At 38.5% G+C, this 27263-nt stretch overlaps 1 protein-coding gene and 3 pseudogenes across 2 annotated transcripts; 2 read left to right on the top strand and 2 right to left on the bottom strand.

Moving 5' to 3' along the window:
- Positions 1 to 2099: 2099 nt before the first annotated feature.
- Positions 2100 to 5913, bottom strand: LOC148698371 (uncharacterized; annotated as a pseudogene).
- A 3681-nt stretch (positions 5914 to 9594) lies between these two features.
- LOC137746784 (putative pectinesterase/pectinesterase inhibitor 47) lies at positions 9595 to 15721 on the top strand. Its single transcript, XM_068486790.2, has 3 exons — positions 9595 to 10333; positions 14783 to 15134; positions 15612 to 15721. The coding sequence occupies exons 1-3, from the start codon at positions 9653 to 9655 to the stop codon at positions 15719 to 15721; spliced, it is 1143 nt and encodes a 380-aa protein (XP_068342891.1). The 5' UTR covers positions 9595 to 9652.
- A 906-nt stretch (positions 15722 to 16627) lies between these two features.
- LOC137746648 (putative pectinesterase/pectinesterase inhibitor 24) lies at positions 16628 to 18594 on the bottom strand (annotated as a pseudogene).
- Positions 18595 to 23373: 4779 nt separating this feature from the next.
- Positions 23374 to 27014, top strand: LOC137748819 (protein ETHYLENE INSENSITIVE 3 pseudogene; annotated as a pseudogene). Its single transcript, XR_015954308.1, has 2 exons — positions 23374 to 23513; positions 24663 to 27014. The product of XR_015954308.1 is annotated as a protein ETHYLENE INSENSITIVE 3 pseudogene (transcript).
- Positions 27015 to 27263: the final 249 nt, after the last annotated feature.

The following is a 27263-nucleotide window of genomic DNA, read 5'->3' on the forward strand; positions in this document are numbered from 1 at the left end:
TACAAAAATGGATCTAAGGATTTAAAGCCCTAGTTTTAAACGGCAAAGTTTTTCGATCAAAAAAAAAAAAAAAAAAAAAAGAAAAAGGGCAAAGTTTTGTGCACATAACTTGGAACTTTCCAACCAAACAAGACATACAATTATTTCCCTTCGTATTATTTCGCCACCGCTCATAAACTTCAAACCAAACGATGACAATTCTTTTTATCTTTATTTTTTTTAGTTGAGCGATAGCATTAGTAGGTTATAAATTAATTATTAGAGGAAAAAGAATCAGTGAGGATTGAATTTGCACTAAAATGTATAAAATTGATGTTTTTCACCATTATAATAAAGCGTCATCTGCATTACAGTTCTTTAATAACAATTGTTTGGACAAGGAGGTCAGTATGTTGCAATGTAGTGGGGCAAGTGGTCCGTGTCACTGTTTCAATTGTTTTTTTCTCTACAGAGACGCATTTTTGCACTGCGCAGTCGAACTCCTCTGTCAATGCATTTTTCTGTCACAACACTACTTCGTAGTCATAAACTTTTGTAGTACAGTGACACCCACGTCGTATATTTTGCAGTATAGTAGGGTGTCACTATCGCTGCAATTCTAACTACAGTATTAACCTTGGCTTTAGAGCTGTAAACGGATGGATATTGGCCGGATCGTCTATCTTTGATCCGATAATTCGACGGATCCTATACAACTAAACTTATATCCGATTTTGTACAATTAACGGTATCGGATCCTATACAATCAAAGTCAAAGAATATTTCTATCCGGTAGTGAGTATTAAATTCATTACAAGACCCAACTAGGCAGCCCACACAATTGGCCCAAATACAAAACATGAAGTTCCAAAGAAAAGCACAGAACAAGCTCACCACCAAGGGTGAAGAAGCTGCCACGACCGAGGGAGGAAGAGCCGCCCCGAAGGGTGGCATGGAAATCGACCAGCAGTACAAAACAAGCGTAGGGAAGGAGAGAAGTTTAGAGAGTTAAGCCTTCTCTCTCTCTCTCTCTCTCTAAAACTAGCTATCTCGAGAGAAATTCTCTCTCAAACTCTCTCAAATCAAAGAATTGTTGTGAAAGAGATGTAAAAGTGTTTCTGTAAAAATGGCGAAGTGTATGTATGTAGGAAGAATTGATTTCCTACTGATTTGAACTATCATACATTTTCAATACATTAAAGCCTTATGGGAAGGCATACTTATATACAATAAGATTAAAGCTTTACACCTATACTACATGAGGAGAAAGCTTTACACCGATGCCACATGCAGCAACAGCACACATGCAGTAATATTAAAATGTTCTCCCTGCTGTCCAGGTGCAACAGCACAGCAACCACATGCAACCTTCCTTTCCAGAAGTTAATGTCCTCCCTGCTGTCTTTCCTTTGATTGTAATGATGGCAGGTACATACACCCATGCTTGCCAACTAGGATTCTGCACTGCATGTGGAGCATCAAATCATGGAGTGGATGAACAATTAATACAAGGATTTCAACACTCCCCCTCAAGTTGGAGCATGAATGTTTTGACTGCCCAACTTGCTGAGAAGAGAATGAAACGATGCCTTTCCTAGTGCTTTTGTAAATATGTCGGCCAACTGATGTTTTGAAGGTGTGAACCTTGTTGCAATCATTCCTGAATGTAACTTTTCTCGGACCAAGTGACAATCTAATTCGATATGTTTAGTTCGCTCGTGGAAAACTGGATTAGCTGCAATGTGTAGCGCTGCCTTATTGTCACAGTAAACATGAGCTGGAGCTGCATGGGAGACCTGTAAATCTTGTACCAGATAACGAAGCCACGTAAGTTCACAAGTGATTGCAGCCATTGATCTATATTCTGCCTCTGCAGATGATCGTGAAACCGTATGTTGTTTTTTAGTCTTCCAGGAGATAAGTGATTTCCCCAAAAACACACAATAACCTGTCACAGACCTTCTAGTCGTTAGACATGATGCCCATGAAGCATCACAGTAACCACTCAATTGTAAAGCATCTGTAGATGGAAAAAATAGACCTTGTCCTGGAGTCCCTTTGAGGTATTTCAAGACTCGCATAGCAGCTTCAAGATGAGGCTTGCGTGGTTGGTTCATGAACTAGCTAAGATTTTGGACAGAAAATGTGATATCTGGCCTTGTTATGGTGAGGTAAATGAGTCGTCCCACGATCCTTCTATATCTGGTTGGATCCTTTAATAATTCACCATCCGTTGGCCTTAACTTCAAGTCTTGTTCCATGGGAAAATCCACTGGACATGCCCCTAATAGTCCAACATCGTCCAGTATGTCCAAAACATATTTCCTTTGTGAGATAGAAATGCCTTGCTGTGAACGAGCCACTTCAATCCCAAGAAAATATTTGAGAGGTCCGAGTTCCTTAATACGAAACTGATGATGAAGAAATTGTTTTAAACGTTGAATGGCCTCATGGTTGTTCCCTGTAATGATCATGTCATCAACATAGATAAAAACCACTGTAATGGAATGCGCAGTAGTGCAGGTGAACAATGAATAGTCTGCAGTTGATTGTTTGAACCCCACGAGTTGAATAGCTTGAGAAAACTTTGAAAACCATTGACGGGAAGCCTGCTTCAAGCCATAGAGGGATTTATGGAGTCGACAAACCAAGTTCTCCCCCTGTCGACGAAGTCCAGGAGGTGGAGACATGAAAACTTCTTCGTCCAAATCACCATGGAGAAAAGCATTCTGGACATCGAGCTGATGGAGAGGCCAGTGGCGTTGAACAGCCACGGCCAATAAACAACGAACAGTGGTAAGTTTGGCCACGGGTGCAAATGTTTCAGAATAGTCCAGGCCTTCAATTTGCGTGTAACCTTAAGCAACCAAACGCGCTTTATAGCGCTCGATGGAGCCATCAGAGCGATGTTTGATCTTGTAAACCCACTTGCTGCCGATAGCACGTTTTCCAGGAGGCAGGGAAGTGAGTGTCCAGGTATGGTTCTGTGCAAGTGCAGCAAGTTCAGACTGCATGGCAGCTTGCCAATTAGGATCAAGGTTGGCCTGGGAAAAAGAAGTAGGTTCGATGCTACGAGTGATATTATTGATAAACACTTGATGAGATGGTGATAAATGTGAAGGAGAGAGATAATGAGAGAGGGGATAGCGAGTACCTGACCGCGAAGAAGAAGTGGACGTGGAAGGCGCCGTGGTGACCTGTGAACAGTCATAATCCTTTAATAAGACAGAAGGTTGCCTGGGGCGGAGGCCACGACCAAGGGCAGGTGGTGGTGGGGGCGACACAGGTGATGGTGGCGACACAGGTGATGGTGAGAAAGGGACGACAGTTACGGCAGGTGAAGGAGGAGAAGTGTGCGGAGTAGAGATGATGGGAGATGAGGGTTCTTGTGGAAAGGTGGAAGATTCTGATATGGTATCGGTGAGGGGAAGAGGAATGACGGGCACAACTTCATCAGGTTGGGTGTCGGGAGGATGATGAGCAAAAGGGAAGATGTGCTCATGAAAAACCACATCACGACTAGTAAAAAATTGATGAGTGTGAAGATTGTAGAGACGATACCCCTTTTGTCCAGAAGGGTAACCAACAAAGAGACACTTGTGAGCCCTAGCATCAAACTTGTGTTTAGGGGAGGTGTGTGTAGCATAGCAAAGGCACCCAAAAACCCGTAAGTGCATATAAGTGGGGGGCGTGTGTAGAGCATTTCATAAGGTGTTTTTTTTGATAAAACGATGGTGGGTGTGCGATTGATAAGATAAGTGGCAGTGAGAAGACTTTCTCCCCAAAATTTGAGGGGAAGGTTTGCTTGAAAACGAAGTGCACGACCTACATTAAGGAGGTGTCGATGTTTACGCTCCACCACCCCATTTTGTTGAGGTGTGTGTGGGCAAGTATGTTGAAAAACAGTGCCTGAGTTGGCAAAAAATGAACGCATGGATATGAATTCTGCGCCATTATCAGTGCGTACTTGTTTAACTTGACGCTGAAATTGAGTGTTGACATAAGCAAAAAACAGTTTGATTTTCTCTTGTGTTTCAGATTTTAAATTCATGAGAAAGAGCCAAGTAAATCGGGAGTAATCGTCAACTATGGTTAAGAAGTATTTAGCACCTGATGAAGATGGCAAACGATGCGGACCCCAAATATCACAATGTATTAACTCGAAAGGTTGCAGACTAGAAGTAGAACTTAAGGGAAAAGGTAACCTTGTTTGTTTGGCTACTGGACAGACATCACAATGAGAATCAAAATTAAAAAAGATATCAGGAATGGAACTAGATAAGACACGGGCTGGACCAGTGGAAAGGTGTCCAAGGCGTTGGTGCCAGACATTGGATGATGCGGATGCAGAAACAGCAACGACCCCAGGCTTATTTTGTCGAAAGACGAAGTTTTCTGTGATTGGGACTAGGTAATACAGGCCATCACGCTCCTTCCCCAATCCAATCAACTTCTTCGTTGCCAAATCCTGTAAGAGACAAAAAGTAGGGAAGAAAATGATCAAACAATTTAATCCCCGAGTAACTTTGCTAACTGACATCAGGTTAACTCGAAAACCAAGGACACAAAGGACATCTTTTAGGTTTAAATTTGGAGTGAGTTTGATTGAACCAAGACAAGAAATTGGTGCTTGTGACCCATTTGGCAGATTGACAGAGGAAGAATGTGGTCTCCTTTTGTCGTGTAAATTGAAAGAAGAAGAAATGTGATATGTAGCCCCACTGTCAATAATCCAAGAATCTGGACTGTTTGTGGAAAAAGAATAGCATTGTGTATTAGGTATACCTGCTGCATTTGCAAAAATCTGATTTTTACCATCACCACGAAGAATAGCCTTGATTTTGTTGATCTCATCCACTGTGAATTTCAAATCAACAGGTTCTTTGGTAGTGCTCGACTTGCCCTCTTCTTTGTGGGCATTATTGGCTGCTGCGCGCCTGGTTTTGTTGGGAGGCTTTACGTCCTTCCCGTGAAACTTGTGGCCAGGAGGGAATCCGTGAAGGTAGAAACAGTAATCAACTGTATGAGTAGTTCCATCGCAGTAAGTACAATGAAAATCCTTACCAGTGTTTGCCTTGCCACCATTGTTCGGCTTGCGAGGCTGCTTATTCCAGGTGGTCTTGGATACGTGCATGGCATGTGTAGTGTTACTTTCACCACCTTCTGCCACCTCTCTTTGTTTTTCTTCTTGTAAAGTCAAAGAATATACCTTACGAATGTTTGGTAGTGGCTGCATTAAGAGGATTTGTCCACGAACAGCCGAATAAGAGTCATCCAATCCCATGAGAAATTGAATAACCTGTTCCTGTTGTTCTCTTTCATTGATCGCTTTCATCGTTCCACATGTGCAAGCTGGAATGGTATTGTAGGACGCTAGTTCATCCCAAAGTCCTTTGAGTTTGGTATAGTATGCCGATATGGATCGTTGACGCTGTCGATGTTCAATGATCTCTCTTTTAATTTGAAAAATGCGAGAAACGTTTCCTTGCGAGAAACGTTCCTTCAAATCCTCTCATATCTCAGAGGGTGAATCTGTGTATAGGACGCTGCTCATCAAATCATTACCAACAGAACTAACGACCCATGAGAGGACCATATCATTGCACCGTTTCCAAAGAGAATATTTGGCGGGGCTTCTATCGAACCATCCACAAAACCGAGCTTGTTCTTGGCGCTGAGGCTGATTGTCATCACACGACTCCATGTGGAATAATTGTCACCATCCAATGGTTTGGAAACAAGGTGTAGACTCGGGTGATCCGAGTGATGGATGTAGAATGGATCAGTGATGTCCATTGTTGTTGTGAGTTGTGGTTTGTGTTTAGGAGTTTCTTCGTCACTCATGATGAACAACGAGATCGAGCGGAAGTGTTTCAGGCACCAGGAAGGTGCTCTGATACCATGTAAAAATGGCGAAGTGTATGTATGTAGGAAGAATTGATTTCCTACTGATTTGAACTATCATACATTTTCAATACATTAAAGCCTTATGGGAAGGCATACTTATATACAATAAGATTAAAGCTTTACACCTATACTACATGAGGAGAAAGCTTTACACCGATGCCACATGCAGCAACAGCACACATGCAGTAATATTAAAATGTTCTCCCTGCTGTCCAGGTGCAACAGCACAGCAACCACATGCAACCTTCCTTTCCAGAAGTTAATGTCCTCCCTGCTGTCTTTCCTTTGATTGTAATGATGGCAGGTACATACACCCATGCTTGCCAACTAGGATTCTGCACTGCATGTGGAGCATCAAATCATGGAGTGGATGAACAATTAATACAAGGATTTCAACAGTTTCCCCTTCTTTTTTGGATAAACTCAAGAAGCAACTAGCAATGCCACTTTATCGGTGTTAGTTTCTAAGTTACATTCGTTGCAAACTCCAGAAGTCATTCTTTTTGCTGCCTCCTATTGAGCGCACTCCAGTTGAACACATCGACACCCCACGTTACGTGATCTTGCCGGCCCCAGCATGTTGCCTTTCACGTGCCCTAGCGCGTGTGTCCCTCTGCCTATGCCCTCTGACACGGTCCAACCGACTCTCCCTTATGCTACCCCTTCCACCATGCAGTCCACTCATCCAATGGTGACTTGTCTTCGTGATGGAACCTACAAACCGAAGACTCGTATACTGAGGCACTGTTCGGTATCCTCTTCCTTACGCTTTCTTAGCGTCTATTAATTGTGGTGAACCTACTTGTTTTTCTCATGCCGCTAAGCATTCGGAATGGTGCAGTACCATGATTGAGCAAATTAATGCATTGCTTCGCAATCAGACGTGATCTCTTGTTCTGCCCCGACCTGGCCAGAATATTGTTGGTCGCAAATGAGTTTTTCGTATAAAGTGGAATCTCGATGGTTATATTGAGCACTATAAAGCTCGTCTTGTGGTTAAGGGTTTCCATCAGCATTGTGGCATTAATTATTTTGAAAAGTTCTGTCTTGTTGTCAAACTAGCTACTATTCGCACTGTCTTGAGTCTTACTATTTCTCATGCTAGGTCACTTCGTCAACTGAATGTGAAAAATGCATTCATGCATTCATGAAGATGTTTACATGGCTCAACCACCGGGTTTTGTGGATCCTGCTTGTCCGCATTTTGTCTACCACCTTCAGAAATCATTATATGAGTCTTAAAGAAGCACCTCGTGCATGGTTTCACTAAATCAGTTCTTTCTTGTTTCGCCTCGGTTTTTGATGGCGTGAAGCGGATTCTTCACTTTTTATTTTTCAACATGCCTCCTCTACTATTTACTTGCTACTAATGTGGATGACATCGTTATTACTGGCAGCTCATCTGATCTTCTTAACAATTTACTACTCTCTTTGATAAACAGTTTAGCATCAAGGATTTGGATCCTCTAAGTTATTTTTTGGGTATACAAGTTACTCTTGACTCCCCTTTTATCTCCATATTAATCAACTAAAGTATGCTCAGGAGCTCCTTAAAAAAATTGATATACTTACGTGCAAGCCCACATCCACGCTTCTTGTCGCTAAGATTTCTCTCACGCTTCTGATGGGTTACTTCTGGCTTCTCTTACTTCACCTTGTAAGTCAGTTTGCTCCCTCCAGTATCTCACTCTCACTATTCCTAATATTTCTTTGTCATCAATAATGCTGCCCAATTTATGAGCTCGCCTTGCACTATTTATATGATTGCTGCCAAACGGATTCTCAACTACATAAAAGGTATTTTGGATTTCGGCATCACCTTGACTGAGGTTGCTTCCGCTACCCTATCTGCATATTCTGATGTTCATTTCACCACTGACTACCTTGTTTATCTTGACTCAAATTTATCTTTTGGTACTCCAAAAAGTAGGTTACGTTCCAGTGCTAAGTCAGAATACCATGCTCTTTCTCATGCCTGTGCCAAAACCACTTGGATTATTTTTTTACTTCACTGGCTAGGTGTTTGCCTATCCTTTCTTGTCCTTCTGCATTGTGACAATCTTAGTGCCACTGACCTAGCTTCTGATCCTGTTCATCATGCTCGCCCATATTATATTGAACTCGATTATCACTTTGTTCGTGAAAAGGTCACTGTAGACATCGAAATTTCAGGAATTTTTCGTGTTCACAGTCACTCTCATCAAGTTTGTTATATTTCGTCCACTAATCAACTTGTTGACCTACTTACCAAGGCTTTTTATCAACCAAGACATGGTGTTCTTAGTCTCAAACTTGTCTGATTAGGCTCATTCAATTTGCGGGGGATGGGGGCGCGATGTTAGAATAGAAAAACCGGAACCCTCTTCATAATTATAGGAATGTACTTATATAATTGTATTTATTTTTAGGATTTCTTTCACATATGGGTTATGTCAAACCTTATATATATATATTGTAAGTTCCATTATGAATCATTAATTCAAGGAGTCATATTTCTACAATTGCGTGAACTTTTTTAAGAAGCAATCCCAACCAATGTGATAATTGTGACAAAGAATAGCGACTGTTGCTCAATATTATTGTAGTGAGAGTAAGAATGCCTTTACCAAAATGAATTGGTGTGTTCTAACGTTTACAAGAGTCCCTCTGTATAGATATGAAAGTTTACAAAGTATGCTTCAACACAAAGCATTACATGCCTAATCAAAAGTCTTGACTATCGTATTGCTCAAAAGTCAATAAGCCATGTAGTAACTATAACAAATATCTCACCAACATTGCTATTTCATCCACCATCTTTTACTATGTGGGTCATCACAATTCTTTCAAGTTTTACAATAGTTTTATTATTGATAATGAATCACACATTAATGGAAAAAGAGATCTTGTATGCGCGTATAAACAAGTTAAGTTGCTCTTTGTATTGTCAATTGATTTATGGTGAAACTTTAACCTTTTACTTATGCACTACAAATTTGTTTAATTGGATCCTAGTAAGTGAGTTTAAACTACAAAATATAGGAAAAATATGGTTATTATAGGCAAGAATAAAAATGAGAAAAAATTACCATGTGTATATTTTATAAACCGCAGAGTCAATCTCACTCCAATATTGCTATCATGGGAAGTGACTATGAGGAGAACCCTTTTAAATTTGGAACCCTATGTGATGACACCTTTCGCTCTCTCCAAAAGCCACCATTGAGGATTGGAAATGATTAGACAACTCTTTAATTTCAGGGTAGGTTGAGTGGAAAAAGAGAAAATTTATGCTACACTAGAGAGTAGAAAATGAATTGCTTATGAAAGAAACTTATCCTTTCCAATGATCTCCAAAACAGTATGTCTATACCTCATCTAATTCACTCCAAATGAAAAATCACTCACTTCTATCTTCAATATGCCATAAAAAAAAAATTACTTCTGAGGTGTGAAATGTTGTTAGCCTAAAAAATACGATGGAGCCAGAGTAGGAGTATGTCCTTCCTTGCACGTTCTCAGTTGCCAACACAACTGCATTACATACCTCTGCATTAAAATTGCTGACCTCTAAATTATCAAAACCGACAACCCCATTCCCCTGCTAATAATGTACACGCGCATCCCTGCATCTCTGCATCTCTGCATCTCTCTCTCTCTCTCTCTCTCTCTCTCTCTCTCTCTATATATATATATATATATATATATAAAAGAGATCCCCAACACACATTTTCATACTCAACTCAACCTAGAGCCCCCCGAAAAACAATACATTTTCACACTCAAAATGCCACGGCTACCCTCCTCTCCTTTCTTCCTCCTCCTCCTTTCTCTATCCCTCTTTTCACTACTTCTGCTAACCTCTGGTGCTGCTGCATCATCCCCCTCATCAGCCTCTTCAGCATGCAAGTCCACCCTCTACCCAAAGCTCTGCCGTTCGATGCTCTCCACCATTCGCTCCTCACCGTCCGATCCCTACAACTACGGCAAGTTCTCCATCAAACAATGCCTGAAACAGGCACGCAAAACCTCCACAACAATCAACCACTTCCTCGGAAAAATCAAGCACAAGTCGTTTTTCATAAACGACAGCGAGTCAAACGCGCTGGAGGACTGCCAGCAGTTCTCGGAGCTGAACGTAGAGCACTTGGAGGCGATCTCGATAGAGCTCAAGTCTGCCGAGACGCTGAATGAGGAACTGGTGGACAAGGTACAGACGTTGCTAAGCGGCATTGTGACCAACCAGCAGACTTGTTACGATGGGCTTGTGGTGTCTAAGAGCAGCGTTTTGGGAAACACCACGGCTTTGGCCGTGGCCTTCTCTAATGTTACGCAGCTCTATAGTGTGTCGCTTGGGTTGGTCACGCAATCCTTGGCTCGTAATCTCAAAAAGCATAAGAGAGGCAGTGAGGGCTCCGGCACAAAAAATGTGCACAAATTCCGGGAACCACTTGAAACTTTTATTAAGGTAAAGCTTTTGAGTTCATTTTTCTTGACATTTCTGGTTTTTTTTTTTTTTTCACAAAAATGTTATTTTACCATTCATTTGCACTATTTTTCTAATAGAGATGGGACCATGTATTGGTGGACCTTATCTTGATTAGAAAAATAATACAAATAATTATATAAATAGATAGTAAATGTAGTATTACTCATTTTTTTACATTTTTTTTTCTGTGATAATTTTGATATATATGTCAGTACCCTAGTTAAGATTTTAATTGGACAAAATCTTGTAGTATATCTGATAGTCAGAGGCTACATGCTTATAGCTTTGTTGAACTATTGGGTAATAAAAAAGGAAAATATGGGGAAGAATATTTTTTTAGACTATATTTGTAAAACATGATGTAACGATGGATAATTTAACTTTTTTATATAATGATTTAAATAATAAATTCAATCATTAACCACTACATCATATAATTTACAAAATATAATCTAAATAATTCTCCCTAGCATTACCTAATAAAAAATAGAAAACTTTAACGAAAAGCTTTCAGTACTGTTCATTTTAACGAAAAATCACATTTTTACACTAAAAAGTCAATCATGATATTATTCACTTTATCCCTTATTTTATCATTTTCATTAAAATTCAAAATTTTTAAATATTTTTCATTAATTTCTCTTAAAAAATATTGTTGAATAACAATGCATGGAATGAAACTCTATATTAGTGTAATTCGGAACCCAAGAAACATAACAAGTGTCGTTAGATTATTTATAAAAGGTATCAAAATGGCAGATACAATAGAGGATCTGGGGATGTGACACTAGATTCCAACAAACAAAGCGCACTACTTCGCTGCGCAGCAGCTCCTACTTGTATCTAATTACAGATAAATACATATCTAAATAATTAAAATTCTATAGATTGGACACGTATTTATTTATGGTTGGATAGAAACAAGAGTTGCTGTTAATTTGTAGCAGCCGAATAGTGTTCACAAACAAATAGCAAGACTTTCATTTTATCTTCGGTCTCGTAAGTGGAATTTCTAAGAGCATCAGTAGATGTCAAGTTAAAATTTTATTTGATGGCTAATATGGCCAATTGTATACAAATGTTTAATTTTTTTCTTTTCTAATAATGTGTCAAATTTTTATTTTATTATTATATTAGGCCTCATAGTTACATTAACTATTAAAAATAATTAAAATTGATTTTAGTTTTTTATTCTTTTGGTTACTAATAGGACCCATGCTTTAACAAATTAAATTAAATATATTTGACTTCTTCTTTAAGATAGCTAGAAAGCAAAAAGTCAAAGACTCAACTGTCACAATATGACACACCCCGACCTAGATCGAGGCGTGCTGGCTGTCACGTGAGGGTGACGTAGCTATGTGCACAGTGCGGAAGCAATATTAATATAAGAAATGCGAATAAACAAAAACCAAACCAACTAGAGCACTAGATAAGAATAAGTGAAAGATGAAAATAAGTGTGAATTCACAACCAGAGCATAAGTAGCCTAAGTGCAATCCAGCAGGACGAATACTAATTATACAACACCCAAAGGTGATCCTAAAATGGTGATAATATGTCAGAACCTCCGCTAAATCCTCGTAAGTCACCAACAATCACTCCTACCTAAAACCTGGAGGGACGCAAAACAGAAAGTGTAAGTGGGCAAAAACAGAGATTTTCAAAACCATTTCAATTATCAAATCTTCATCGCTGGAAACTAGAAAATTTTCAAATCTTCATATCTTCTTCATTTTTCAACCAAACTTCATGAAATTTAAATCAAAATGAAGCTTAGGATGAAAGGTCCTAAAACTCACAGGATCTTGCCGGAAAAAATCACGATAATCTGGGCACCTCTGCAACTTGTCAAACCCGAGCTTCTGAACGTCCAAAACCTTCTAAAATTCTTCCCTAAGCTTTGTGAAAAAGTTCTAAGGCTCTATAACACCTCCAAACTCGACAAAACCTCCTCGATCACGATGGATGAACAGTGCACCTCATCAGGGTTACCTGGTTCCTGAGCTTTCGAAGTTCTCACGTCCAACTACGAGTATAGATCGACTCCTGAGCTTGCAAGGAGTCCAAAAACAACATCCACAACCTCGATCCGTGAATGATCAAGTGGTTTGAGAAATTGTCCGTACAATTGTATGGAAATGGAAAGAAATCCGAGAAGGAGGAGAGAGAGTCAACGGGAGTGTGTGTGTGTGTGTGTGTGGTCCAGATGGGTCACCAACCAAAACAAAAGAAAAAAAAATAAAACTTAAGTTCTAATTGGTTCCAAAAACTAAGGAAAACATGAATTGGACCACAACCAAAATGCATGTCACACAACATCATCAACATCCAAGGGTAAATTAGAAATTTCCATGCTCTCGAGGATAAAATAATATACACATTTGGGACGGGCTGTCACACAACATATATGACATATCCATTGGGGAACACTTAAATAATTTTTAGTCTCATTTGGCATATTTGACATCTCATTTAGGGATGGTCTAATAAATATTGTGGCGGTTGGGAAAAGAATTAGAAAAATAATTTTCACGCACCTTTTTAGTTTTCCATATATTTTTATTTTTTGTTTTAACCATTTGTTTGAAAAAAATCAAATGGAATTAACCATAGTGTGTAAGAAGTTAAAAAGAGTGGTCATTCAGTACTACAGTATGGTGATATTTCTTTTCACTTGAAAGTGAGAGATCTTAGGCTCGAATCTCGTAGATGTCAAATTCAATACCAAATTAGGCTACCCATTATGTGGCCTAGCCGAACTTCCCATCCTCTTAGTGTAAAAATATTGATCTACTCAAAAAAAAAAAAAATTTAAAAAGAGTGTGTTTATCATTTCCCAAAAAATTATAAAGTGAAGTAGGGTTTTTGACTTACAATTGGGAAAAATACTTGAATTTTTATATTATGTGGTTTGCTGAATCGTATGTTAGTATCAATTTATATTTTTTACATAAAACTTTTATAATGCAATTTTATACACAAAATTGAATATTGTATATTTGAAATACACATAGAAAGAGTGCATGATGACATTTTAAGAGTAAGAGTAACATCTCATCTTAATAGCGTGAAATGTAATAGTAGCTTCACTTAAATTTCCAACTTCTCATTTTATTATGCAAAAAATTCCAATTTTTCATTTAATTGATGATAATTGAGGTTGTAAACACATGGTTACTCTATAAATTAGAGCTTCTTAATAAAAAGAATCATAATTAGAGTCACTATTTGTAATTAACTTGTATATCTATTTTTTTCATAATGTTACCCTTCAAATTGTGAGTTTTATTTTTATAAAAACTTAAATTGGTATAAGATATGTAGTTCATAGAGACTTAATTTGACAGGGACAATCACAAAGTAGATAGTACATCATAAAGATACCTTCTCTACTCTTTTTTTTCATTCAACATTTTTCTGATTTTTTTTTTTTTTGGTCGAATTAGAAAACTCAGGTAGGTGCGGAACAAAATGTTTCAAGCCAACTGAGGTACAATTCTTTTTTTCTTTCTTTCTAAATAGTTACGAAAAATTGTTTGTCAACACAAAGATCTCAATTTAGTGTTCAATTGTTTCTTCAAGTCAAGTGGGTCTCTGTCTGATAGAAGTAGCTAGATCTGGAGTAATGGAGTCAAAATAAGAGGCCTTGACCTACCCATGTCAATTATTGTACGTTAATAACTTGTAAGTAGGATCGATCGCGGGGAATTTGCACCGTCAATGGCCTCCCCCATCAAAGCAGCACGCCGCCACCACCACCACCCATCCTTATATTTTTCTGGTCAACTCACCATCTGATCATATGACATAAAACGATTCTTAACATGTTACCAAGTAATAAGTATCTTAATAAGTGACTTTGGTATATCTTACACGGTATTAAAGAGCGATTCTATTTACAACCAAATTTTAAATACAAAGATATTTCAAAGGCTGGTTTTGATTAGAGTTAATTATGTTTGGTGTCCAAAATTTTGAGATGGGTGTTAAAAAATTTTAGTGTCCAAAGATGGAATGTTGGGTGTAAACAAAACTCGACGTAAATTGATGAGTGAAAATCCGTATTGAATTTAGGTCATGTGCCAATACTAATATATAATGCAGTGTACTAAAACAATAATCTGTAAATATGATCAAAATACTCAATATACTTGCACAAATTAAAATTTAACAAATGTTTACTGTACGGCTACAATCTATAGAACAAGCTTAATCACATTGACTACAATGTGTACAGTACGGCTACAGTATATATATAATTAAGTATATGATCATTTAGTCTAGTGGCTAATCACTTTAATGGAGGAGAGATCCTGACTCGTGGGCTTAAATTTCATGAACCACAGTTGATAAAAGAACAAGTGATTACGTAGAGATTCGCGAGTAACTAAGGAAGAATTCATTTGAATAAAAAATAAATTGCAGGCACTTCGGAAAAGTTCCGGCAAAAACTCGACGATTTTTGAAAGAGGTGAGAGGATTCTTGAAGAAATGAAGAGCAGTGGCATTCTGGTTAACGACACGGTGATTGTGAGTCCATATGGGACGGACAATTTTACATCGATCGGAGATGCCATTACTTCTGCTCCCGAGAAGTTGAAGCTTGAAGATGGCTACTTTGTGATCTATGTTAGAGGAGGATGCTATCATGAGTACATTGTCATCGCCAAACACAAGACTAACATAATGCTGCTCGGAGATGGCATCAATAGCACTGTCATTACCGGAAACCATAGTTTTGTCGATGGTTGGACTACCTTCAACTCCTCAACCTTTGGTAAGAATTACATTTCTGCTAGCTACCTCTTTCTCTTCTGGCCCCCTTGAAATTAAAGTGCGTATAAAAATTATTTGAATCACATTCATCCCACCAAAACCCTGGTAGGGGCTCAAAAAAACTATTGTGTCTTGTCACGTGACAGTACTGAGTGACAAAATAGTTTTAATTGAAACATGACATGTATCCAAATTTGATGATAAGTTTTGTTTCTTTAACACATCATTTTTAAACTCAATTATTTGGCCAATGTACTCGAGAACAACTCTACATGCATGGTTCATAATTTTCATAATCCTTATGGCCTTCAGTTAGTAAGTACCAGTCGAATTCTACTTCATTGATGACTAAATATCGTCAAACTTTGTGTAACATAGTGAAAATTAGTTTGAACACGTGTGAATTGAGTATTAATTATTTATGTTTTACTTCATCATGCTTAATTAGTCTGAAACTCAATGATCTGTTGTGTTGCAGCTGTTTCTGCCGAACGATTTGTGGCCATAGATATTACATTCAGGAACACTGCAGGTCCAGAAAAGCACCAAGCGGTAGCTGTAAGAAACAATGCTGACCTCTCCACATAGAAACTTAATTACTATTAGAAAACAAAAAAGGGGGAAAGGGGTCGTAAAATTCGTTCTGGGCTCTGCTGAAACCATTTGCTTCGTGGTTGACAAAAATCAACCGTCCGCAAACTGGGTTTCTGTCAAATTGAAAATCCCTGTCAAGAACTGTTGCTCAAACTTAGGGTCTAGTGCGTTAAAACTATTTGCAGGACGGAGAACTTCATGGATGTTGCAAATCGAAGAGAGCTCCGAAGTGAACTGACCCACCACCATCAGATTGGGGACGGTTAACTGCCGAGGTCCATGAGCGTGACCCGGAGGGTCTGGCTCAGGCACCTTCGAGTCTTCGACACAATCGAAGAGGAAGAGGCTGCGGGAAAAGGGAGGGAGGGAGGAAGTTGGACTAATAATATGCTCTTTCGGGATGTATAATTAAGCGGGCGTAAAGCGTACTACATTGGTGGAGCCGGATAATTACTATTTAATATATCAAATCACCAAACACTTGACTTCTTATTAATAGTCTCATCCAATGCTATATACGGCGTACCAAATGAGATCCTAATTTCTACTGATTATTGTATTTAGTACTGTTAAAAACTTTTTAATTATTCATTGGCTTAATTTAATGGCAACTTCATTCATGTTCATCATATATATCCTCGGTTTATAATTCCGTACTCTAAGTAGCCAGTGTAAATTTACAAACAGATGGTAATAGAATTAACTTAATTCGTAATATTTGAATTTCCAGTATTACACATGAATGATCTGAAAATTAATTTAATTGGAAATATGAATTATGAAATGTCAGACATGTTGGACTTTGTATATACTAATTTTCGACAATTACATAAAAGCCAGCGAAATATATCACAATTTTCTGTGCAAAAACAATCAGAAAGTATAAGAAGGCAAACAAAACAATCATGATCAAAAAGTGTGAAATGGAAAATAATAAATTGGGAAAAGAAAAACAATTTTTGTTCATGAAACTATCAAATATATTGGTCAGAGGCTTGATGTGTAGGTAACACCAGCATCAGAGATCCACTTAGTTCCTTGGAGAAATGAATGCACTGTAAATTTGCTGGCTGCTTTTTGGTTGATGGTTCTCAACCCCTTCCATTTAACCCTATTCTTTGTGGAAGCACCAGGTCCAAAATTTTGAAATTCCGAGTAAAATACGGTGTCGGGAGCGCTATTGCCTACCCATGGCAACCATCCGTCAGTGCTGATGAGGTTTCCCATGTATGTTTGCATGTACACAGTTGTGGAGTAATTCTTCCATGGCCTCCCGAGGAAAGTTTTGACCGAGGACAAGTCTCCAAAGGGCGATATGCTGCAATTGTGAATCGAAATTCCTGTATTTTGATTGGGATCAAACTTCCCTTGAGCTGTGATGGTGTTCTGCTGGCCAGGCATGGGAACCTTGGGCATTATGTTGCAGTTTTGGAGCACAACTGCTGAATTCCCGAAAATGAAATCCACTGTTCCATAAATGTTGCATTCGCGGTAGAATTGGCGATTGGAGTGAGCATAGAGAGTGTCCTGGAATGCATCAATGTTGCACCTATAGAAGACTGACTGATCAGCAGTAGACAACAAGGCCCCGGGCAATGAATCCCTTTCCAAAAACAGCTGCATACAAAGAAATAAATGTTTCTATTACCACTATGATATGAAACACTTACCAGCAAACATTGCTGATCAGATCTCTCACTGAAAGAAGACTCATTTGCATGAGAAGAATCCCCTTTCAAAAGGACGTGGCAGTAATGTGATCAGTAAATATGCTAGCTATACCGAGTTTTATCGAACTATAAGTTAATGCCAAATGAAAGTTTACCGAATGTGGCAGTGGAAAATGTGGGAGTTCCATCCACAACGTTGAGTTTGGCGGTTACAATAGTTGCATTCGAACCATCACCGACCACCAAAACATTCCACTTGGATTTCTCAACCCTCACATTCCCATAATAAACCCCCTTCTTGACGTAGATGACTGTTCTCTTCTTGCTCTTATCCGGAACAGCCTTGAGTGCATCCTGAATTGTTTTGTATTTGCCACTGCCATTGCTTGCCACAACAATGTCTGCCTTCTTCCTCAAATCCGAACTCTGAAGCAGCTTGCGATCCTTCCGATGCAGCCACTCTGGCACACCCTGGCTGTACTTATCGGTGGGATCAGGGTGTGTCAGCAGTCGCCTTAGATTTACTGAGTTAAGGACTTTGGAAATCCAAGAGACGATGGCGAGGCTGTTGCTAGTTAACTCATTGGAGTTCTTCAAGTAGCCGACAACTTTGTCCTTGAGTTCTCCTTTTACATCATCAAAACCTTCAATGCAAGTCTGCTGATATGTGCCTGAAGAGCTCAGCCAAGTCTTGAGATCATCAAACACATCAACCAACGACTTAGTGTCAGACAATGAGTCGTTGAGATGATCCAATGCCAGACTCAAAAGGTCTTGACAATCTTTCAAAGCTGCCACAGATTGTGTGTCCTTGGCAGTCGCATTAAGAACCCCATCAGCTGAAAAATGAGTAGTGGCTTTCGACAATTCATTGATCGCCACCTGAATCGCCAACTTGACAATCTCCTCAGGCTTTACATTGCTGGAGTTAACCAGAGGACCAAGACTGCTGTAACATGAATCCTGGTACAAGGTCACATCACAAACAGCCTTGACAGAAGTGGAGATGGCCGAACCTTTAGAGTTCCCATCAGATTTATTATGAACGGTGGTTCCAACCACAGCAGCAACAACGACACAGATAAGAACTATGGACGATAGGCTTATGATTGCCACTCTCCTTCGAGTTTCCCGACGAGCGTCGAGCCGGGCTTGCTTGGATTCATCAATCTTGCCATAGGATTTGATGGAAGACATAATGCTAAATGATTTTCCTATGTGGTCGAGGGTTGCATGAGGGATGGTGGTTGGGTGTGTTTATATATATATATGGAGGGTTTGGATAAACATATTGGTAGCCTAACGCGGTACTACGTGCTTTGCACTTACTACTTTTGGTAACATTCAACTGCTGGAGACTGGAGTGCTTCACATGTTAAAAGTATTATTCGTGCACTCCGATTTCCTCCCCCCCCCAACACATACATCCAAGATTATTATATGAACATGGTGTATTTAACTTCAGGATAATGCAATCAAAATTTTAAATCAAATTTAGAAATCAAATGATGTATCGCCAATAGGAAATAAGCACGTTAATTAACATTTAAGTAATAATTCAATCATTAACGTCCATATAATTTGATTTATAAAATTTAGTTTAGAACATATAAATGTAAGTGTTATTCATGAACTCACTATTAATGTGAAATCCTGTTCCCGGATTTCACTGTTATAATCTACGTATTTGTATTATTGAAATTTTATATTATTTTTGAGAAATTATATTAATTTATTTGAAATTAGATTTTAATTAAACTAGGTACGAAGGATGAAGTTTGGAAAATTATTATTTACTCGTTGACCTTTTGAGCTCACAAGTAACGTTTTCGATTAGGTCTCGAAGCCATGAGCACATAGGCGAAAACCGTTTGTGAGTCCGGGTTATAACAGTATAGTTACAGACATTTGAAATTGTGAAACTTTAGGTTGTGAAAATTATTTAATTTCCACTAGAGGGTAAAAGGCCCAAATATATATTTGGGTTAAGGGAACCGGTTGAGGGGAGGAGAAAAGAACCAAGAAGGAGGAAAAAAAAAAAAAAAAAAAAAAAAAAAAAAAAAAAAAAAAGGGAAAAGGGCTGCTGCTAACCCGTTTTGGAGTTGAATTGGACCCGTTAACCACAAACTTGATCCGCTTGTATCTCCTTCATTCGAACTCCGTTTTGAGTGATCTTGGTGTCCATGGAAAGCTCTTGATGAGCCTTACATCTTTGTAGTGTTAGATTTCCCAATTTCTTTCCCATTTTTCCTGTTCGAAGCCACAAACCCACGGGTGTTCCGGCGGCTTTATCCCTTTTTTTGGTGTCTCCGGCAAGTTTCACCGTCCATGAACACCACCAAAAGACTCCCCTCAACCCCAGGAACAAAGCCCAAGCGGTGTTGGAGGCATCAGAGTTCGATTGGAAGCCGAATTCGAAGCACACCTATCTTAGGGTTCCGGCGGTTCGTGGCCATTTTGGGGTGTTTTCCGGCCAAATTGGCCTTGGGTGCAGGTATAAAGTTTACTATACTCATTGAGATCTTCATTCCTGTAAATTTTGGTAATTTTTGGAAATAGTTGGATTTTTTCCGACGAGTCGGGGCGGCCGACCGCCACCCGCAGAGGCGATTGGCCTGTGGGCCGATGATGTCTTTTAAAGCACTTTTAGATGCCATGAGTTCATGTTTGATATCCGTATGACGTAAATTGATTGTCTGGACTTAGCTTCTTTTCGATACGTGAATAGGTCAAAATATAAACCGATGATCCGACCGTTGGATCGTCACCAAACTTTACGAGATTATAATAAGTAATATTTGAGGATGTTAGGAACTTACGGATCAGGAATCCGACGTACGGATCTTCCCGAATTGGTTTTCTAAGTTTGTAAAATAAATTGTTGATCTCCACTTAACTTTAGTAATTGGTGGAGATTCGACCGTCGGATCACGATGAGATTTTAGTATGTTGTTCTTTGAGAATAATGTGGACCTTAGAAAGTTACGGATCTAGATTATGATGTGCGGATCTTCTGGATCAAATTTTGTAGCGTTGTGGATCCTACTGTTGACCGAGAATTGACTTTTGGTCAACATGTTTTGAAACGTTCTAAATACTAAAATTAATACAACGGGGGACTAATTGAAGTCTAGTGGGCTTACATTGGTTAGAGATTGATTGAGTATATGAGATATGGATATTAACTTATTTTCTTTTATTAATATCGTATGTGAATATGTCTTGGTCTTATAAATGGGATTTGTATTGAAATGTGATTTTATATATTAGCCGTAGACTATGTTATTAAACATGAATTGGCTTGTGTACTGATGATGGTTGAGATATATTTGAGTTTAATTATCTTTTAGTACTGTGATTGATGTGTATGATTATTTTTTTTATGATAAGGTTATCCTAGAATCCTATTTGAAGTATGTTGTAGCACCTATATGCTTGTGTGACATATTAGTGATGGCCTTGAGAAGTTGATGGTGTAGATGACTACGTTGAAACTCATAGAGGTTGAGATGTGGTTAAGTTGTGTGTTGAAGTTATTGCACCATGTAGCAAAGGTACATGGATGGTCCTGCTTGGCATATCCGCGTTGGGTGATCACCGCCTGCATGATTATGTTGAAACATAATAATGTTTATGATGAAGGAAATAGAAACCTTGATTATCATGTGGGTTATTATGTGGCTTGAATTGAATAATTCATGCTTGTCAAGTCCAAATGTTTGATTGAGGAATGTTATGCCTTTTTGGCTTGTACGAATCGTGTTATATGTCAAGTTATAGAGAAGTTGAACTACGAATAGCTTGATCCCTAATGAGGGTACGTAAGCAGTCTAACGAAGAGGTTAGATGCAGCCATAAAGTATACGAAAAATTATTATGCATTTGGATCTTGAATGATACTTTGTATATATTCAGGAGGCGGGGTATATTAGATATACGGGTATTTGGAGACGTCATGTGTCGATACTGAACGTATGTCGGGATCGGGGCGTGACAACTAATCACATATGTAATACAAGTATAGTGATCTTGCCTCCTTGATTAATTAGGGACTAATCATTGTATCACTCTAAACAATTTACTAATCTTGATTGCAACGACCATACACCTGGTAATACTAATAATGTTGCTAAAATCTCAATGAAATGAAAAACAAAAGCCTAATTAAACATCTTTTCATACACTTGAATATTGTGTACTTGTGAATAATAACATATTACGAAATTGATACATCTAATTAAACTCCGAATGCTCGAATTTCTATCCAATTTCGTTGTGCACTTCGATTTCTTTAATTAAAGTTCAAATTTATTTCATTTTTGTCAACCATACTCTGGCTTCTTCATCCTCCAGATGTTAACCAACACATCACGATTCAGATAGACATGTGGTCATTTCAGGTCAAGATGTGTCAGAAACCAATTTATGGCATAAGCTTAAAATAAATTAAAATACATTATTTCTTAACACGTATGTTGTACAAATTTAATAAAGAAAATTTATTTCTCAATTGGCAAGGCAGACAAAGGAGGAGAAATTGTGATTGCAACACATCTGATCCAAATACTATTACCGTAGCTGAGACTCTTGCACTTCGGGATACACTTCTTTTTGCAAAATAGAGAAATATCAAGAATGTGGTGGTTGAAGGTGATTTCAAGATGGTTATAAATGAGATTCTCGACTAATGCAAGATCTCTTGGAGTTTCAGAACTATTTTCGAGAACATCAAATAACTAATGACCTCTTTTAATTCTATTCAGTTGCTGTTTATAAAGAAGCAAACTTCCTAAATGAAGCTATTACACTCATTAGTAACAATATTGACAACATTTGTATTTGAGATAGGGTGCTTCAGTGCTTCCTAGTGAAGCACGCCAACCTAGTGTTCCCGAGAATTCTTCTTTTCTTAATAAAGTTTATTTCCTAGAAAAAAAAAAGAAAAAGAAAAAGAGATCACTATAGCCAAAAATTCTTGCCAATGTTTATCGAGAAGGGAAAAGAAAAAACAGTAGGGGTAACATTCAATTCTATCTGTTAAATCTGTATCAACGGCTGAGATTAAAGCTTGGATAAGATTAAAATATAATAGCTAATTAAGTAATACATCTGGATAATTGAATATAAATTGTCTTTAATGAAATAAGCTAATTAGGTATCCATAACAGCCATATTATTATTCGCTATATTTGGTGTTTTGTGCCCGATTTAGAATTTTGGACAACGTTTTGAACTTCTATATTAGCCTACGTTCCTATCTATTTAGTGTAGATAATATTATTTATTTAAAAAAATTAATTAAAAATAAAATGAAAATACAAAAATACCCTTAACTTAAACCTCCAATTTTTCTCTTTCTTCAAAATAGTGAGATGGGTAAATGGTAAAAAAGGAACACCCAGAGCGGTAATTATACCCAAATTCTACCCCATGTAACATAAAATCAAGAATTTGTGTCAAAATTACTTGTTCATTTTTTATAATATAGTTTAATAAACTACCACAAAGAGGATTTTTGAGTTCGAGTTAAAATAGGCGAGCGAGAACACTTGATGGGAGATGTATACATTGAGTTTGCAATATAATGAAATTGTCACACTTTGTTGAATTGACAAAAGGGACATAATAATAATATTGTCGCACACAATGGAACGTAAATTAGCATTAATGTTTGATCTTCAATGCAAGTTTTAGTTTAAAGAAAGGAAAGAAGGTACATAGTACGTTAAATATCGATAAAGCAACTATAATGAAAAATTGAATTTTTGAATTATTAACGCGGAACGGTAGTATGCGTGCTATATAAGTTACTCTAAAATTCTAAATAGTAAAAAACCAAAAACCAAAAGGTTACGCTTACCAAAAGTAAAAAAGAAAAAGGATAAGTTACCCACCCACGTCTCAAACCGCGGTTAAAACGTAGCGGAGTCTAGTTAAATAGCACGCCCTCCGACAAAAATTTCACTTTTGCTTCCAATCCTTTTGTCTGTCTTTTTCTTCTTCCATTTCTGTCTCTCCTGACCAGGACACAACTTCTCTCCCTCTCTCTGAGGAACCAGAGGGTGTTGAGGAGGGAGGAGCCGCCATCCCTCCGCCCTTACCAACCCATCAAATAGGTACCTTCATTTTCTGCTTTTTATTTGTTTACTTAAACTACTTGTTTCATTTCTCACTCTTCTTGTCAACTAAAAAAATAATAATTGTCAAATGAATATTTTTATTTTATTCATCGTGTGAATTTTCATGTATTTTTATGGTTGATCTCTGTGTTAATGCTATCTGGTTGTTCTCTTGGTGTGTATTTTATATTGTACTTCCTTTAGTTGCAGGTCCTGGTGTGAGAATTTACCCTTTTTGTTTCTGTTTGATCTTTTTTATTTTTCGTGTTTTTCTTTGATTTTTAATCTTCTAGAACTTTGGATTTGATAGCATGGTTTTTTTAGTACAAGAGTAAACCACACTAAGGGCAATGGGTTGAATAGGAAGGCCCTAACCACCGGGGCAATCCACCACTTGCTTGCTGATAGTATAGTTTTGTAGTTCGAACATCTTATGATCCGAAGGGTGGCTACCCCGAATTTCCGTATCTATGTTAAACAATGAACAAACAAATTAATAAGTGAATTATATTGCTTAGATAGGTGGAATATGTGCTGCATACCTGCATTATATTAAGCTATAACATTTTGAGTTAAATCATGAAAATCAGTAACATGGTTTTGTGAAAAAATATGAAACTGATTAGTTGTGAATCTGTTGTTACCCAGTTCTGTTCTTTGTCCTTTGGAAGTTTTTTGCAGTTGCAGGGTATGCACTTGTAACATTTGGTTTTTGTTCTAATGATCTCATGTTCCTCATGTTGCTGATTAGTTTTTTTTTTCTTTTTCATATTTCATTTTGTTTTTGGTTTGTAACTGATTTTGTTGCTTTTGTGCATAAGGTTTTTGTATTAGGGTTTTGCTTTGGTTTTTTTCGTCTTTTTTGTTTTGAATGCAAAACCGCGGAAATCCGTTGCGATTCTTTGTTTGTTAATATTACTTGTTTGATTCATGATCAATTAATATATATAGCTTTGCTTGTCTAAGTGGTTCTGACTTCTTTAATGTATTACTTTTTATGTTTGCAATTAATCGTATTCGTGAAAGTATGTAATTTTCCCTTTTATTTTCATTGAAATAACGTTGTTGTTACTAGTTCCATGTTCCTGATCTCCCGTATGCGACAATTGTGGCTTTAACTGAGTTATTCGTAATTATCATTTGCAGAAGATTTCATTTGTTTTTGGGTTTGCTAATCATATAAAGAGTAGAAGGGTGGTGAAGTTGGCGTGGACTGTATTTCATTACCAAATTGTTATATATTTGTATACAATCAGCATTGTTCTTTGTTTTGGTGGTGGATGGCGATCATTGAGGAGTTGGAGTTCATTGAGGACCTGGACTTTCTTTTGGTTCTCCCTGAGGAAGGTGAGGCAGCCCCAGAGCATGACCCAGAGGCAACAGTGGAGGAGGATGATAGTGACGACGAATTGGATGTTAATGAGCTTGAGAGGAGGGTGTGGAAATATAGAATGCGACTGAAGCGGCTTAAAGAGCAAAATAAGGGAACAGAAGGAGCTGACAATGCTAGGCAGTGTCAGCCACAGGAACAAGCTCGGAGGAAGAGGATGTCACGGGCACAAGATGGAATCCTGAAATATATGTTAAAAATGATGGAAGTTTGTAAAGCCAAGGGTTTTGTTTATGGGATTATCCCCGAAAATGGTAAACCAGTGACTGGTGCGTCTGACAGTCTTCGCGAATGGTGGAAGGAAAAAGTAAGATTTGACCATAATGGCCCTGCTGCAGTTTCTAAGTATCTGGCTGAACATCCAATCCCTGGGAAGAATGAAGAGTCCCATGCAGTACCATCCACTCCTCACAACTTACAGGAGCTCCATGATGCCACTCTTGGTTCACTTTTGTCGGCTTTGATGCAGCGCTGCCATCCACCCCAAAGACGTTTCCCGTTGGAGAAGGGTGTTGCCCCACCTTGGTGGCCCACTGGCAATGAGGAATGGTGGACTCAATTGAATCTGCGCAAGGATCAGGGTCCTCCCCCATACAGGAAGCCTCATGATCTGAAGAAGGCTTGGAAGGTGAGTGTTCTCGCGGCTGTGATAAAGCACATGTCACCCGATATTGCCAGGATCCGGAAGCTTGTTCATCGGTCTAAATATTTGCAGGACAAAATGTCTGCTAAGGAGACCACTATTTGGCTAGCCATCCTTAACCAGGAGGAGAATTTGGCCCAGAGGTTATATCCTGATGGATGTACACCTCCATCATCTTCTGGGAGTGGGTCTAGTTTTGCAATCAGTGGTACCAGTGATTATGATGTTGAAGTGGTTGATGATGAAGAGAATTATGAAGAAGAGGACTGCCAACCTCATTTTAATCGCTTAAATATTGGAACATCTGGACAAAGAGATGGACTGATGCATCATTTTATGGCAGAGCTGACTGAGACCGATTCAGACTCTGGTCAAAAGAGGAAGCAGCTGCCTGAAGAGCCACAAATGATGTTAAATCATCAGGGTTACACCTGCGAATATCTTGATTGCCCGTATCATGATTATCACCTAGGCTTTCGCAACATAACTGCAAGGAATAATCACCAGTTGACTTGTTCTTACAGGAATAATTCTTCACAAGTTGGAATGTCAAGCGCTCATCCTAACGGTGACAAACTTGTGGGGTCCTTACCCAGTCCTCAACCTAATCCAGCTATTCAACAACCAGTGAACCAGACAAGTAGTTTTAATGCTTCCGGACTTGAACCTGCTGGGGATGAGCAGAATATGATATCGGAGTTTATGTCATTCTGTGATGGTAATACTCAGCAGAACAAGAACTCGGATCCTGGAAGCCTCGATGTTGTAGAAAACCACAACCAGCATCAGGTGAATTATCAATTTCCAATGGGTGATAACTTCTTTGATCAAAGGTTGGTTATAGGACCCAACATGTCTGAAGCGTCACCTATGCCTATGCCTATGCCTATGCTTCCTCCAGCTACTCCAGCTCCTCCATCTCTCCCGTCCACAGAATTTCAGCTTGATCCGTGCAACTTGTTTGATTCTCCATTTGGTAATCTTCCCGATAATACTGACAACTTAGGATTTGGCACCAACTTGCCGCGAGATGACTATAGTCTTGACTCGATGCTGGAACAAGATCCATTCTGGATGTGTCGTTGAAGCCGGGTTTGCTTGCATTGCGCTCCAATATATGAATAAGGATGTTCATATGTTTGTGAGCGGGGGAGGGATGTTTTCTCGACACAGTTCAGATTATCTCGACACAGTTCTGGTTGTCTCGTGATAATTCAGTTTTCTTTAGGTTTTTTAGACACAGTATTGGACCCGATTGGGTGAAACTTCTCAAGTTAGTGGTTTATTTTTATCGGTCGGACTTTTTAGATGTTTATAACCCTTGACAAATTTTGGGGAGTTTCTCGTACTGCAACTTTGTCATCAAGTCTAGGTTTCATAGTTGTTCTCAGTGCAGTATTGAGTAGGGCCTATAAAGGCCTGGAAAGAACCCAATCTTATGGAGGAGGGTTCTTTCCCCTCCTAATCTCTCCCTTTCCATCCCCTCCTATTTGAACGGTTACGGTTTAACCACGTTAACATCTTATATTGATTTTTCATAGAGACAATAAGACAAAAAACAATATGTGAGAGGAGGGGAAGGGAGGGAAGGGGATGGGAATAGGAGAGGAGAGAATCCTACTTCCAATCTTATACACAGATACAGTACTTATGTTGAAATGTTTTGGACAGTTTTTTGGTCGTTTGAGAACTTACATGACACAAGCACACAATT

This window comes from Pyrus communis, chromosome 2, assembly GCF_041283825.1.
Source record: "Pyrus communis isolate YQ-2024b chromosome 2, ASM4128382v1, whole genome shotgun sequence".
Lineage (NCBI taxonomy): Eukaryota > Viridiplantae > Streptophyta > Magnoliopsida > Rosales > Rosaceae > Pyrus > Pyrus communis.

Bases quoted from the DNA above. Each gene is read 5' to 3' on its own strand.
- LOC137746784 (XM_068486790.2), top strand. From the start codon at position 9,653: ATGCCACGGCTACCCTCCTCTCCTTTCTTCCTCCTCCTCCTTTCTCTA. The intron at 10,334-14,782 runs GTAAAGCTTTTG...AATAAATTGCAG, and splicing joins CACTTGAAACTTTTATTAAG to GCACTTCGGAAAAGTTCCGG. The intron at 15,135-15,611 runs GTAAGAATTACA...GTTGTGTTGCAG, and splicing joins CTTCAACTCCTCAACCTTTG to CTGTTTCTGCCGAACGATTT.